This window comes from Anarrhichthys ocellatus, unplaced genomic scaffold (assembly GCF_004355925.1).
Source record: "Anarrhichthys ocellatus isolate YVR2014 unplaced genomic scaffold, GSC_Weel_1.0 scaffold3, whole genome shotgun sequence".
NCBI lineage: Eukaryota > Metazoa > Chordata > Actinopteri > Perciformes > Anarhichadidae > Anarrhichthys > Anarrhichthys ocellatus.
This window is the reverse complement of record NW_022280033.1, coordinates 10793237-10807648: the sequence shown is the minus strand read 5'-3', so window position 1 is coordinate 10807648 and position 14412 is coordinate 10793237. Positions and strand designations below refer to the sequence as shown.

The window sequence follows — 14412 nt, the reverse complement described above, 5'->3', positions numbered from 1 at the left end:
TCCCGCTGCCTGCCTCCATGGTCAGATGCTCAGAGACCTGAGTGTCGACTACATAGAGGTTTTTGCTTTGGATTGTTGTTAATAGATAGACAGTGCTGCCAGAAAGGGCTTGTGTGAGGTGAGAGGATCAGATCATCGAGCCTTTTGAGGAGTTTACAATAGGGCACAAATTATGGACTATAAAACTGGAAGGTAAGACAAGAGCTCACTCTATGTTCTTTTTCATGTTGAAGGAGGGACACTTAGAAATAATATATATAGAATTCTGAGAAAAGGTAAAACAATAGATATACTCAACCTTCCACACATGCATGCATTGTCATCTTCAGTGAGTTTTCAAGCAGATAAATAAATTAACACATGAAAAAAAATCCCTGCTTAAATCTCCTAAATAATTCACATTCACTTACTAAAGGCATTGACTGACTGAATTTAATTTGATTCCACTGACTGCTAACATTTAGTTATATCCTTTCAGATTTGACAGATTTGCTGCTGCTCAGTCTTCGTTTGGACTACAGTCCTTCTGAGAATGAGGCCTCTTTGGTGTTAGGTTTTAGAGTTGGAGGCCCGTCACTGGACAGAAATAAACCTGCCACATGCAAGAATTACCAGAAATCACCCTGACAGTTTGACATGACCTCATTGTTGCAAAAAAGGCTCAAATTAGGGACAGTTAACATAACTGTGCATGATTTTTTTAATGCTACTTTCTGATGTTTGCAGATTCTTCTTTCTCCACTGAACAGAATTTGTTTTTTTGGGTAGAAATAGACAGACATGTTAATTAACAGTCAGAGTCTTTGTGTCCTCAATGTTTTGTCAATGCTTTCCATGAATTGAAAGAAGATGCTTAAAGTGACTATAACAAACCATGCCCTTGCCTATAAGTTGCTGTTGTTTTATGCTTCTGGAGAAAGGTGTTGCATAACATCTTTAAATTTCCTTTAATTTCTGCATCAGTATTATTTGATAAAGACTTAGCCGGACAGTACAGCAGCACTGAAGCTGTTTTGTAGATGCATATAAGATAGATGAACTCCAGGTCAGAAGATATTAATGAACTACTGGATATTCTGAGCAAGGTGACGGCTGCCTGCCAGCTGCAGTAAATTTAACTAGAACATACCCATGACGTTACCTTGTTGCATCTAAATGTGCAAACATTTTATTCAAAAACCACAGTGCAACAAAGGGAATATGCAATAAGAAGGCTATGAGAAGGCCCCCGTGTGGAAGAAAGAAATGATCTTATCACTGAGCTTATTTTTTTAAGTATGTTCTGTATCATATAATTTTCAGATTTTAAATCCAGTTTATTATAAGTACAGTTTTGAAGGCCCTCCACAAGCAATGCATACCAGCTAGCTAACTGGCAAGGTGTCGGCTAGGAAAAGCACTTGCATCAACACATACAAATAGGTGACAGCACGCACCCATGGCCTTGGCTGTTTCAGATTTACAGATCAGAACAACACACTTATTTTATTAATTAATAAACAAACAATGTTTCACATTAAAACATTTTGGATGACAGATTATGTACCTTAAAATTAGCAGCCCTTCTATGTAAGGATATTCTAACCTGCTCTCCATACTGTTGTAAAACCAAAGGGGTTTCACTCCAAGATTATAATGTAATCTTACAGTTGACCGCTCCGAACCCATTTGTTGACTCTTACACTCAAAAAGAAACAGCTTCGTGGTAGTCTAACTGGATGGTCTAATTTATAAAACCTCTTCAGTTAGTCCCAACCTCGGATTATTGTAAAACCAACATCATATCTTGCTTTTAATCCAAAAGTGGTCAAAATCACGTACAAAAGAAACGTGTGCGTCTGTATGTGTACGCCCATCTAAGTTTGTGCGGATGTGTCCTGCTTTCCCAAAATAACTCACGTGAGGCTGTCTTTACTGTGCCTAGCAACAGTGTAGTTTTATCCACAACATGTCTCTGAAGGTCATAGCGATTGAGTAGAAGGATTTACAGGGCTGTTTTGAGAACCACATACAGTACATTGCTGCTTAATACAAAGGAAAAAAAGCTTCTTATCAAGGCCAGCTATCATAAAATAAGCACCACAACAAACGACTTTTAAAATGTTCTCACGTAAAAGAAAATATTGTCTATATCTCAAGCTTTTAATCAAGGTTGAAATGCATCACACATATCATGCAAACACCATTATAGAAGTCTAAATATAATAATACATGGTTGTTTTAGACAAATTGTGATTTCAGTTAATGTTCAGGTCACGGCTAATTTTCCTTTCTTTTCTCTTTTAGGTAAAGAACAAATTCCTTATTGTTTTGGATGAAGGCCAACTAAAAGGCACAATGCCTTAGGAGCTACCAGCTGTCGAAAATCCTGACTGAGGGCCCCAAACTCTGGGTCCTGTAGCTCCGGCAGCAGGCAGGGTGTATCATTTTGAGGTCTGTGTTTGCATGAATGACTGAACAAATGAGGACAGAGCTCCTCGCCTACGACCCTGCATTATGACTTCAGTTAAGAAGCGCCGCTCAGGCCGAAAGAGTGGCGGTCATCGTAAGCACAGCGATGGAGGCTACAGCGACACCTCAAGTAGCGGGTCCTATCCGGATGAGACTGACCGTGAGGTCAGCAACCTGACAGATCGAGCATTCAGGAGTCTCTGCATTGGAGATGAGGCGGTTTATAATGACTCAGACCTCTGTCCGTCTTCTCCCTGCACCCAGAGAGACAGACAGCTGGCCTTTAGTCAGAGTGGCCAGAACAGAGACGGAGAGGACAAAGAGAGGGAGGAACTTAAAAGACCTGCACATGAAAGCTTCAGCCTCAGGATGCAGCAGTATGGACAGGACAGGATCCATGGCAGAATATATGAGGCTGAGATTCAGAGAGATCCACAGTGGGAGGTTGATGGGGAAAGGACACAAGGGAGGGTTTCTGCCACATTCCAGCACTCCTTTGTGGAAAACTCTCAACATGAAGAGCCTCTGGGGGAAGAACAGTCTTCCTTCCTCAGCAACGGAGCCACAGAGTTGAGTACGCAGCAACGCAGAAGCCGCTCCAGAGTTTCTTCTCTGATCAGAGCTTTTAACTCTGAGGGACGGGATGGAGCAGGGATGGATGGTAAAGTCAGAGAGTGGAATGATGAGACAAGCTGGGACAAATCAGCTCTGATGAGTATCCAAAGGGAAATTTCTGAGTTATCTACGTCTTACCAGCAAAACTTTAACAGTGGTCATTTCCCCTCAGCTGGCCCATTCTCATCCCCGGACACCAACTTCTACTCCTCTGAAGTAGCAGCAGCGGCTCACATGAATTCTGCATCCTCTTTTATGAGATCTTCCCACAGTACACACAGCATGTCCGAGCAGTTCGACTGTAACTCTAACTTCTTTATACACAGTGAGTTTAGTCCCTTCAAGGTATGGAGGGACCATAACAGGTTTCCCTTCCAACAAGCTGAAGTCTCAGGGTTTATGCACTGTTCAGAGTTCCCTAAATGGTATGAGACACCAATGTACAGGGAGCTTTCACTGGATGCCCAACCACAGGGTCCTTATCGTTTTGATGAGAGAGGTGTCAGACACCCAAGGAATACCTTGGCGCCTGTGGTTCCTCCCAGTCTTCCACGCTCCACCTCAGCATCCACAATAATGCAGAAAGCTTCAGCTGTGGAGAAACGCTGTGAGTCAGACTTGACGGGTCATTACCCCCACAGGACGTGGATGCAGAGCCTGGGAACTAAAAGGTTCCCGATGCAACGGTCATCAACTGCATCACCTACCAGCGAGATGGCTCGACGTGTTCAGGACACCATCAGCTCCGTCAAAGCCCTTCAGCAAAAAATCAAAATGATGACAGAGCAAAATATCACAACAGGGATAACAGCAAATCAACAAGGAGTGCATTGTAGCAGCAATAATTTAAATCATTTGAGCAACAATGCAATAATAGTGGAACCAAATGCTGTCAGTAGTAGCACAAGCACGACTCCCTTCAACATCAGCCAGTTGCTCACACCTTTAGTCAATGCACATCATGAAGCAGAGACGCCAGAGGTCCGGCAGTCTGCAGTTTCCCCTCAACCTATGGAGCATCCTCCAGTGCAAGCAGAAAGCAGGGGAGCAACTCCTGATGTTAGGATGTCCAGCTACAAATCCAGGGCCACGGGCCTACTCTTTAATCTCAAAGACAACCGGAAAAGAGTAAAAAGCACCTACAGTCCAACCAAATTTAAAGGATTGGAGACAATGGAGAAAAACAAACAGTACTCTACCCAGGAGCCTAGAGACACTGTGATAGACATCCCTGATTTTCCGGATCCAGACTTTCAACTACTCCAGGTAGAGGGTTCCAGCACGACAAATGCTGCCTCAACGCAATACGTAAACCAGTATTATAGCCCTGGATTGTTTACAACACCAAATTCTCAACCTGCACATACAGGCCTATATTCAGAATACACATCAAGTGATTACCAGAGAGCTCAGATGCAAAGTGATATGGTTAATCCCTCTGGATTCACTGGCTTAATACCTGAAAATTATGCCAGTTATCGTCCCGCTAATGGACAGAATCTCCATGAAGACTTATCGTCATTTACTCCCTATAAGCAAGCCATGATTGATAATGTAGAAACTCTGGGAGGAGACCTATACAGGTTTAAACCATCTTATACAGCTACAGAAATACCAATGCTAAATGCTGACAGCAATCAACCAAGAGCATATTTAATAAGTAAGGCAAATGCTGAACAACATTTTAATGAAACAGTGGGAAGGGACTTCACAAAGGTGGATAGATGTCAGCAGCTCAAAGAAAACAAACAAGATTACAGTAATGTGTCCTCACAGGATAGGTGGAGACAAACTATCTGCCAAGACACAGAAAATCTCAGTCTGAAAGCCGTCTCTCCATGGAAACAAGAGATAACCGCTTTAATGGAAAAAGACCAACATGCACAGGCTTACCAAAGAGCAGACGCGATAAAGGAGGAAGCAAAATCACCAAGTAACAAATACAGAGGAGAAAATCGGCAAAGTATAAATAAAGAACTTGAGAAAATAGAGTTTAGGGAGAGTTTTGGTGTTGGTACAAATTCTCATAAAAAGGCTGAGTTGGTCAATACTAACATTTCAAACCAACTGCCACAAAATGCACCATTTAGTAATGATACTGCTGAAAAACCAGCATATTATGGACAACAGCAACCAGGAACTTTAAAGGACAAATATCTACTTCTGAAGTATAATGGACACATTAAGGAAGATGAATTGAAGGATAATTATTTGACACAGAAGTATAACAGATATACTGATCAAGAATACAGAAACCAACACATATTGTATTGTAATGAAGACAAAAGTATGCTCTCGCAAGACACACGTCAGAAAAAACAAAATACGCCGATTCCAAAGGTGTATGAAATGCAAAGTCTTCAGCCAATAGAAGCTAAACCACAGCTTGAAAATAATGTGCAGAAAAAATCTTTATCAAACCCTGACAATGCCTCGGCCCCCATAATGGCAAACCAGATCAAAGACAGACAGTTTGCTGAGGTCAGGACTGAACAGGCCATGGCAGAGCATATAAAGGCACAACACGCCCAAGCAGAGCTGGCAAAGACTCAGCACTGGGCTCAAGTGGAGCAGCCCAAAGCAGAGTCGGCTAGGTTAATTTTAGCAGGGCAGACTGGTTCAGAGAAAGTCAAAGAAGACCAGGCCAAAGCAGAACTAACAGAGGAGCCTAGAAATATTACAGAGGAAGTAAATGCCGAGCACTTGAGAGAAGAGCGTGGTGAGCAGTTCAAAGTAAAACAAGCTGAAGCTGAGAGGCTAAAAGAAGAGCACATAAAAACTGAATTGGCAAAGACAGAACAGGCTGGGCAGGCAAAATTAGTAGAAGAAGTAAAACTAGTGCAGATACAAGAGCAACAAAATAAAGCAGAACAAGAAAAGACTAAGGTAGTTGAAGTGGAAAAGGTCAAGGCAAACCACATTCTAGTTGACGATGTTAAACATGAGAAAGCTGAGGAAGATAATGTTCAAGCGAGTCAATTAAATGCAGACCAACCTACAACACAGATAATTAAAGCCAAAGAGAAAAAGGCAGAACAGGCAAAGTTGGAACAACCCAAAGCAGAGCTAGTTAAAGCAGAGCTAACAAAAACAGAGAGCATGCAAGAAAAGTCGGCTAAACCTGCAGCAAAACGAACAGTTACACAACAGATCAAAAGCGAGACAGATAAAGTTGAGCAAGTTAAGACAGAGTTGGTTAAAGCTAAAACAGAATTGGCTAAAATAAAGGAGAAAATGAGAGGAGAGCAAAAAGAGAAAGTCAAAAATACAATTTGTAGAAAGGAAGATGGCATTAAAACAGATCTTCCTTTAAAATTAAATATGAATAAAAATGAAGAGAACAAAGATCAAGACCAGGCAACTCAAAAGTATCAACGAAGGGAAGAAATAGTTGTTGTCAGCGGGCAACAATCAGATCAAGCTAATAGAGGGTCTGATGAGTATGAGCGTCTTCGAGCGAAATATGGTTTAATTGATACAACTTCTGCAAACAGAAACACAGTGTCAGCAACAAGGAATGTTTCTTCAAATGATGCCAATGAAACAACAGCTGTATCTCTTGATAAAGTTGAGACAACAAATAACGAGAAATCAAAAGACAATTCTAGACCTACGAGCAAAGTTGAGACAGCTAACGCAGAAAATAAGGAAGAAGTAGGCAGCTTTAAACCCACTGAGTTGACAGAAAGCCAGTATGTTTACAGTCAGTCATCCAAAGAGTTGAAATTATCCGGTGGAAATCATTTACCTAAAAATGTAGATAAAAGAGCAAATAGTGACACTGTTAGGGATAAAGTGAAGAATGACAGTGCATTGTCCAGTAAAGAGAGAGCTCAGACCAAGCAAGAGATTCTGACTTCCAAGATAAAAGCTCATGCTGAAAAAGAGATTTCAGCTATAAAAGAAAAGGGTTTTGCTGTACGAGATGGGTTTATATCCAAAAAGTCTACAAAGCAATTAGCAGGTAGTCAGAGTAATAATATAAGACAGAGGCCACCATCACAGGAAGTGCCTAAAAAGCATGAAAGCACAAAGCCCAGTAATATGACACCAAAGCACCAGATGGAGCCTTCAGGATTACAGATAGAAACAGTCAAGTCTGTTTTACCTCCCAGCTCTGCTACAATATCTGTTAGGTCTGCAGCAACCACCAGTCAGCTAGTAGACCAGTTACTGAAACAAGTTCCCAAAGAACCAATGAAGAGCAATGACAATGTGCCCAAACCACTTGGAGAAGAAAAAAAGATGGGAAGTTATACCATGAGCCCAGATGAGGGCTTGGTAGAAAATCAAAAGAAAGAGATTCCATCTGAAATTAAGTCAACAATACAAAGTAAAGAGCAAGCACTCAACCAGGAAGCAAATCAAGGAGAAATCTCTGGAAAACAGAAAGAGGGAGTTAACAACAATCCTGCCGTAAACACTGACCATTTCAACAAAAAGAAAGAAGATCCATCACAAGCTGCTGCTCTGGTCGAAGCAGAAAGCTCCGAATGTATTACGACAGAAAAGGCTGAGAGTAAACATGAAGCAGTTCATGAGGACTCAGCACCTTCACTAAATATTGTCTTTGGTCAGAACAAGACCCCAGTGGCTGATGACAGCTTGCAGATTACGGGAATAATGGTAACTGTGCGGGAAAGAAAGTCATCTACGGACAATGGTCAGAGCACTCAAGCACAAATTAATATAGAAGAGTGCAGTAATTCACAGCTAGATAAATGTCATCCCAGCTCAGGTCTGGAAGTGAGTATAGAAAATACATCTTCAAAGGAAGTTAGTACAGCTCAGACCACTCATCCTACAGTGAAGGAAGATCAAACTAGAGTTGATATGATTATACATCTTAAAAATGTGCAAGAAAATCTAACCCTAGAGACAAGACAGAACAATGTGTCTGAGAACGTCACTGTGAAAAGGACTAATCACCACCTGGAGAATTCTTCTATTAATGCTAGATCACAACTCCACGAACCATTGGCTGAAAAACCTGTGCCCTCCTCAGTCACTGTACCTACTAAAAATAAAGTGTTGGCTGAAACTCAACCCCTTCTCTACAAACAAGACATAATAGCAAGTGAAAGGAAAGACTATACAAATGAAACGTCAAAAGAAAACTCAGCAAAGAGCATAAGGAAAGATGATGTAAAGAGTAATACTGAAGAGAAAGAAACACAGAAAAGGCAAGCAGCACATACCAATGAGAACTTTATGGTTAATACTGCAATCAGCTACATAAATAATTCAAACAGAGCTGATGCCGAAACTCTGATAAAACATGACGACCAGCCATCAGTAAAAGAAGACATGCCAACGGTCAGAAATCACTCCAAAAGCAGGAACATAGATGGTAAGAGTGCACCCCTAGTGGAAGAAAAGGGATGTGACTCAACAACACCAAAGCCATTCAATAAAATCAGTCCATCTAACCATTTAACTGAGCATGGAAACACACAAGTATTTCCAAAACATCAGTACAAAGAGACACATATTGGAGGAAAGCATCAAATGGATGATAATGTGCATATAGGCAACATTGCCATCAGAGTTGTGCCAGTAGAAACTGAGAAGGACAACCTGAAGATGGTGGGAAAACATCATAGCACCACTGTCCCCTGTGATGTAGTTGCTGCCAATGACCAAAAACAAGTTGCATCATCTGGTCTTGAAGATAAAGTGAACTCTTTAAGCAATGAAGATGGAACCAAAGACCTTATTTCAGCAAGCACTGAGAAGCAGATCAAACACAATTTGGAAGACACATTGGGAGTTCAATGTGTGTCGTCCAGTGTGAGAAAACCGTCTGATTCACTACAAATCAGCAATCAACAGAACAACGTAAATGTAAATAGTGAGATTACTCAAGCTGAAAATGCAAAGCCTGAAAATTTGAATAAAAGCGGAAAATCAATGGACGAATCAAAGATACAACCAATGGTGGGAGACTACTTTCAACTGCAAGGGGTAGTAGAAACAAACAATGAACCACACAATCGTATAAATGTTGGAGGTACATCAGAGGCTGTTTCAAAGGTAAAGGAACTTCCAGGATTACAACCAAACAAGGCAGCTATCGGCAATGAATCCTGCTCTGAAGGAAAAAATGAAGACTTTATGTTGGATCAAAGTAAAAGAAAAACAGTGGAATCAAGTTCTGTAAGGAAAAACAGAGAAACAGAAGGTAACCCGGCTTCAAAACAAACAACAGAGAGACAGAGTAATACAAATGAGAAGACAGAGGCAGGTCAAGCTAGTCATATCAGAAAACATCACACAGAAAATCAGTCCAGTTTATCAGCAAGGGAAAGACAGAGCACAACAAATTCAAACGCAACAAAAGACAATATGGGTAAAGAAAAACCTGAAGTTAAACCAATACCAAAAGAAAGGGTATCCACAATACCTGATATTTCAGCACTTGCAGACTATGCCAGGTTAAAAGTAATTGTTTCAGAAGAAGAGGAAAACACAATTCAGGAATTCCCACCCAACAAAAAGGAGGGATTCTTTCCGCTAATACAAAGTCGTCATAGCAGACGTCCAGTGTTCACTGCTGACCCACAAGACCTCTCTGTGAAAGATAAATGTTTACCAAATAAAACAGAGGTCAGCCCTAAAGTGAACAAAGAGGCCAAACCCTTAGTATTTCCCATAACAGAGAAAGAACACCAAAGGACAGGGATGTTCAAACTGGCAGACAAAGAAAGACAAGAGAAAATGCCTTTAGATGCCAAAGCCAATGGATGTGTTGTAGACACAGGGGCAAAACATGCACAACATCTCAAAGAAAAAAATAAGTCACCAACAACTCCTCTTAAGAACCAGGGAAGTGAAGAACAAGTGTCTGGAACGGATGCCCAAAGAGTTCGTCAAGTAGAACAAAGTATTCATCAGCCAAACAATCCTCCCTTTCAAGCAGCAACCTCATCTTCTGTAGTGAACAGGCCAAGAAGCACTTCTGTGTCACAACACCTAAAGCCACTTGATAACTCCACTCCTCATGAAAAACATGTGGGCCAAGTGTACAACACAGTGGGAAGCAGAACAACTCCAAGAAAAGATGAGAGGACTGAAAATGCACTGGCTAAGGTTGAGGAAGAGAGAACAGAAAAAATGAGACGAGAAAGGCTTTCAACTCAACATGAAGAAACCAAGGCACAGCAGCAGAGAACAGCAAAACAGTTTGAGGAAAGACAAGCTTCTAGGGTAGAAGAGGAGAAAAGAGCAGAAGACATGAGAGTAAAACATTTGCTAGAGGAGAATAGAGCTTCTCTGGCTGAAGAAGAGAGGAGAGCCGCTCAGAGAGAAGAAGAGAGGAGACTATGGGAGCGGGAGGCCATTGCTAATAAGATCAAGGAGAGGCGGGACAAACAGAGAGAAGCAGAGAGAATAGCAGAAGAAAAACAAGCTGTTAAAAAAGAAGAGGAGATGAGAGCACAGCAAAGAGAAGAAGAAAGAAGAATCAAAGAAATTGAGGAGAAGAGGAGAATTAAGATCGAGGGGGGGCGAAGACAAAAATTGAGAGAGGAGGAAGAGCAGATGAAAGAGAATGAGGAGAGGAGGAGGGTGAAACTGCAAGAGGATGAGAAAGCTGCACAAGAGGTGCAGCAGAGGAGAGCTGATCAAGAAGAGCAGCAGAGGAGAGCTGATCAAGAGGAGCAGCAGAGGAGAGCTGATCAAGAAGAGCAGCAGAGGAGAGCTGATCAAGAGGAGCAGCAGAGGAGAGCTGATCAAGAGGAGCAGCAGAGGAGAGCTGATCAAGAGGAGCAGCAGAGGAGAGCTGCACAAGAGGTGCAGCAGAGGAGAGCTGATCAAGAGGAGCAGCAGAGGAGAGCTAATCAAGAGGTGCAGCAGAGGAGAGCTGCACAAGAGGAGCAGCAGAGGAGAGCTGATCAAGAGGTGCAGCAGAGGAGAGCTGCACAAGAGGAGCAACAAAGGAGAGCTGCACAAGAGGAGCAGCAGAGGAGAGCTGCACAAGAGGAGCAACAGAGGAGAGCTGATCAAGAGGAGCAGCAGAGGAGAGCTGATCAAGAGGTGCAGCAGAGGAGAGCTGTCCAAGAGGAGCAGCAGAGGAGAGCTGATCAAGAGGAGCAACAGAGGAGAGCTGATCAAGAGGAGCAGCAGAGGAGAGCTGATCAAGAGGTGCAGCAGAGGAGAGCTGATCAAGAGGTGCAGAGGAGAGCTGTACAAGAGGAGCAGAGGAGAGCTGCACAAGAGGATCAGCAGATGAGAGCTGCCAAAGAGGATCAGCAGAGAAGAGCTGATCAAGAGGAGCAGCACAGGAGAGCTGCAGAAGAGGAGCAGCAAAAGAGAGCTGATCAAGAGGAGCAGCAGAGGAGAGCTGATCAAGAGGAGCACCAGAGGAGAGCTGCTCTGATTGAGGAGCAAATGCGAGCTAAACATATTGAGGAGAAGATACTTGGTGATATTGAGGAGACAAATAAAAGAAAACAGAGAGAAGAGGAAGAGGAGGAGAAAGCTGCTCACATTTCAGAGGAGGAAAGGGTCAAACAGGAGCAGGAGATTGAAGAGCAGAGGAGAGAAATACATAAAAAGGAAGAATCGATGAGAACTCAGAGAGAGGAGGATGAAAAGAGAGCTGTTGAACAGGAGAAATCAATTATAAAACAAAGAGAAGAAAAGCAAACCAAAGAGGAGAGAAACAGACGCCTTGAGGAGAGCCAAGCAGCACTGAAAGAGGAGAGAGAAGCACAAGAATGGATGCTAGCTCAAAGAGAGGATGAGATCAGGGCTAAAAAGAGAGAAGAAGAAGAATTAAAGTCAGCAAATCAAAGACAAAAGGAGAGAGACACTCGGATGGAGGAGCAGAAAAGGGCAGCACTGAGGATGGATGCTCTCCAGTACTATGCCATCACCTCAACAGAATCAGAGAGGAAACCCAGAGAAAGACAGCTATGCTCCCCTTTACCTCCTCAACAAAGACACAATCCATCAGGGCTTGGGTCAATTGAGGACTCAGGATCCCACACTAGGCCTCATAGGTCACATGCTCCTCCATCTCCAGCTCCATCTCTGCCCCGCTCCAACACCTCATCTCCTGCTCTGGGAGCCAAGCCCTTAATGTTCAGGGTGAAGGATAACACCATTAGAGGTTCCTCTTTCACCAAGTCAGTCAAACCACGCTTCCATAAGAACTTTGGGGAAGATTTCCGTGTAGGTTCACCTCTGGAAAGGGGGTCGGAGAGAGAAGAGGATGAGCAAGAGATAATGAGACGTACTGCTGGAACTCCTATCTATCCTGACACAAGGTCAGCACAGGACTACTCAGCCCCTCTCCTGCAACATAAGCCTTACTCCAGGAGGAGCATCGCCCTGGATGAAGACGACTCTCGCTCTGTCATCAGCAATATGTCAGAGGGTGGGGAGAGTTTTGCCACCAGTGCAGCAGACCTGGCAGATATACGAGGCCCGTATGACTACGAGAGGCCAGAATCAGCCTGTAGTTTCAGCAGCGATGTCTCTCGTTATTTGGGCAAGCCTCCATCTGTTCCCCAAAAGAGTGAGAAAGCCTTGCGCAGAGCGCAAAGGTTGACTACTCGGAGGATCAAAAAGGAGTTGTCCAAAAATCCAGCCAACAGCCATGCTGGAGTTAAGAAATCTCTTCAAGATGTCTCCAGAATTCCTTCATCCTCCTCCATTGAGGTAAGATCCACCAGCTGCCAAGCTCTGACTTCCCATCATTTTTCCTCACCTGTCTCCCTTGCTCATGCTCCAACATTGGGGCCTAGCTTTCCGTCTTCACACACAGAGCACCAATCTTCTCACAGCTCTTTCTATGCTTCCCCTCATACCACTGGTCCTATCTCCCTCCCAGTTGCTTCACCTCATGCTACTGCCCTTATTTCCCTCCCTGATTCCTCGCCTAAAGCTACTGGCCCTGCTTCCCACACTGCTGGTCTTAAGACAGTTGCTCATGTTCCCTCTTCTCCAACTCACCATCATGACAACCACCAAGCTCCAGTGGCACAGTACCATGTAGAGTCAAGCTACCCCCATTCCTACCCACTGACGCAACGTAAGGTGCTGCAGGACCTCGGCTCTGGTCAGTATTTTGTGGTGGACGTGCCTGTTCAAGTGAAAACTAAGACTTTCTTTGACCCAGAGACAGGAAAGTATGTCCAGCTAAATGTGCGCCAGTCTGGCCAGAACACCGCCCGAACCCAGCCCCAGCAGACATACCCACAACCTCAGCTCCAACCCCAAATGCAAGTCAAGCTTCAACAGCAGCCCCAGGCCTCTCCAGCTAGCAAGTCCTGTGGGCTTTATCAAGGCAACCATGGTTATCCCCAAGACTACCAACCTCAAACTATCACCTCTGTGCCCTGTGGGTCATCAGCCCCACTGACTCTCCACCAGGACCAACAGCCTGTCGGGGAGAGCCACGGCTACGGATATCCAGCCCATGAAATGGGACAGAAATCTGAAGGGCATCGCTACAGTCCAGAGAAGACTCCATACATGGACACAGTTAATGACAAAGACAAACCATATAACACAGTTTACAACACACATGGACCAAATGAGTGGCTCCCAGAGAGTGACACAAACAGCCAGCTTGCAGGAAGCTCAATTTGTGAAAATGATAACTCAGCCCACTCACAATGTCAGCCCCGAGATATAATAACCATGTGTGAACTGGACGACTTTATGGAGATGTCCGACTGGTGAGAACACTGGAAGCTTTTACTTTAAAGGGCTAAGTAAATAAGGTATTTGATCAAATAAGGATACCCAAAGCAACGGAGGGATGATATTTAAGTATTTGTAAATTACTTTTTCAAGTGAAAATAGTCTCAGTATGTTTTAGGTTTGTAGTTTTCAAAAAGTCCCCATGACATGCTGTTAAACTGCTGCTGTTGATTTTGGAGAATCACAGTTGAGCTATTTATTGTGTTACAGAGAAGTTCACCATTCCATTTGACGTTTGAATGTGAGAAGCTAAGATGTGTTTCTTGTGTAGACAGAATGATCAGTATCCCGTTGCCTCCTAAACCTAGAAGTATGTTATCATACATGAAACAGCAACAGTGTGTCAATAGTATTTAGTAATTTGAAGAAACATTGGTTTCTTCTATGAACATAGGCAGGTTTGCTTGAGCTTTTATTATTTTTGTCTCACTGGAGAAAGCCTACTTCTGCCAATTTGTGATGCATGAAATATTGTCAAACCCACAGCGTCAATCAAATATCGCCAGATGGTGTACAGAATAGTTTGTGTATTCAACCACTGTGTCAAAGTAAAAAGATGATGATGTGATTATTGCTGTTTTTAAGGTTTAATTTCATACAGTAGTCCATTTTTAAAGTTGGAAGTTTGTGAGAATG

The 14412-nt window shown here is 43.0% G+C and overlaps 1 protein-coding gene across 1 annotated transcript; it reads left to right on the top strand.

Moving 5' to 3' along the window:
• cunh10orf71 (chromosome unknown C10orf71 homolog) lies at positions 1-13755 on the top strand. Its single transcript, XM_031874508.1, has 3 exons — positions 1-192; positions 2287-5799; positions 11896-13755. Exons 2-3 carry the CDS (start codon positions 2497-2499, stop codon positions 13753-13755), a joined length of 5163 nt encoding a protein of 1720 aa, XP_031730368.1. The 5' UTR covers positions 1-192; positions 2287-2496.
• Positions 13756-14412: the final 657 nt, after the last annotated feature.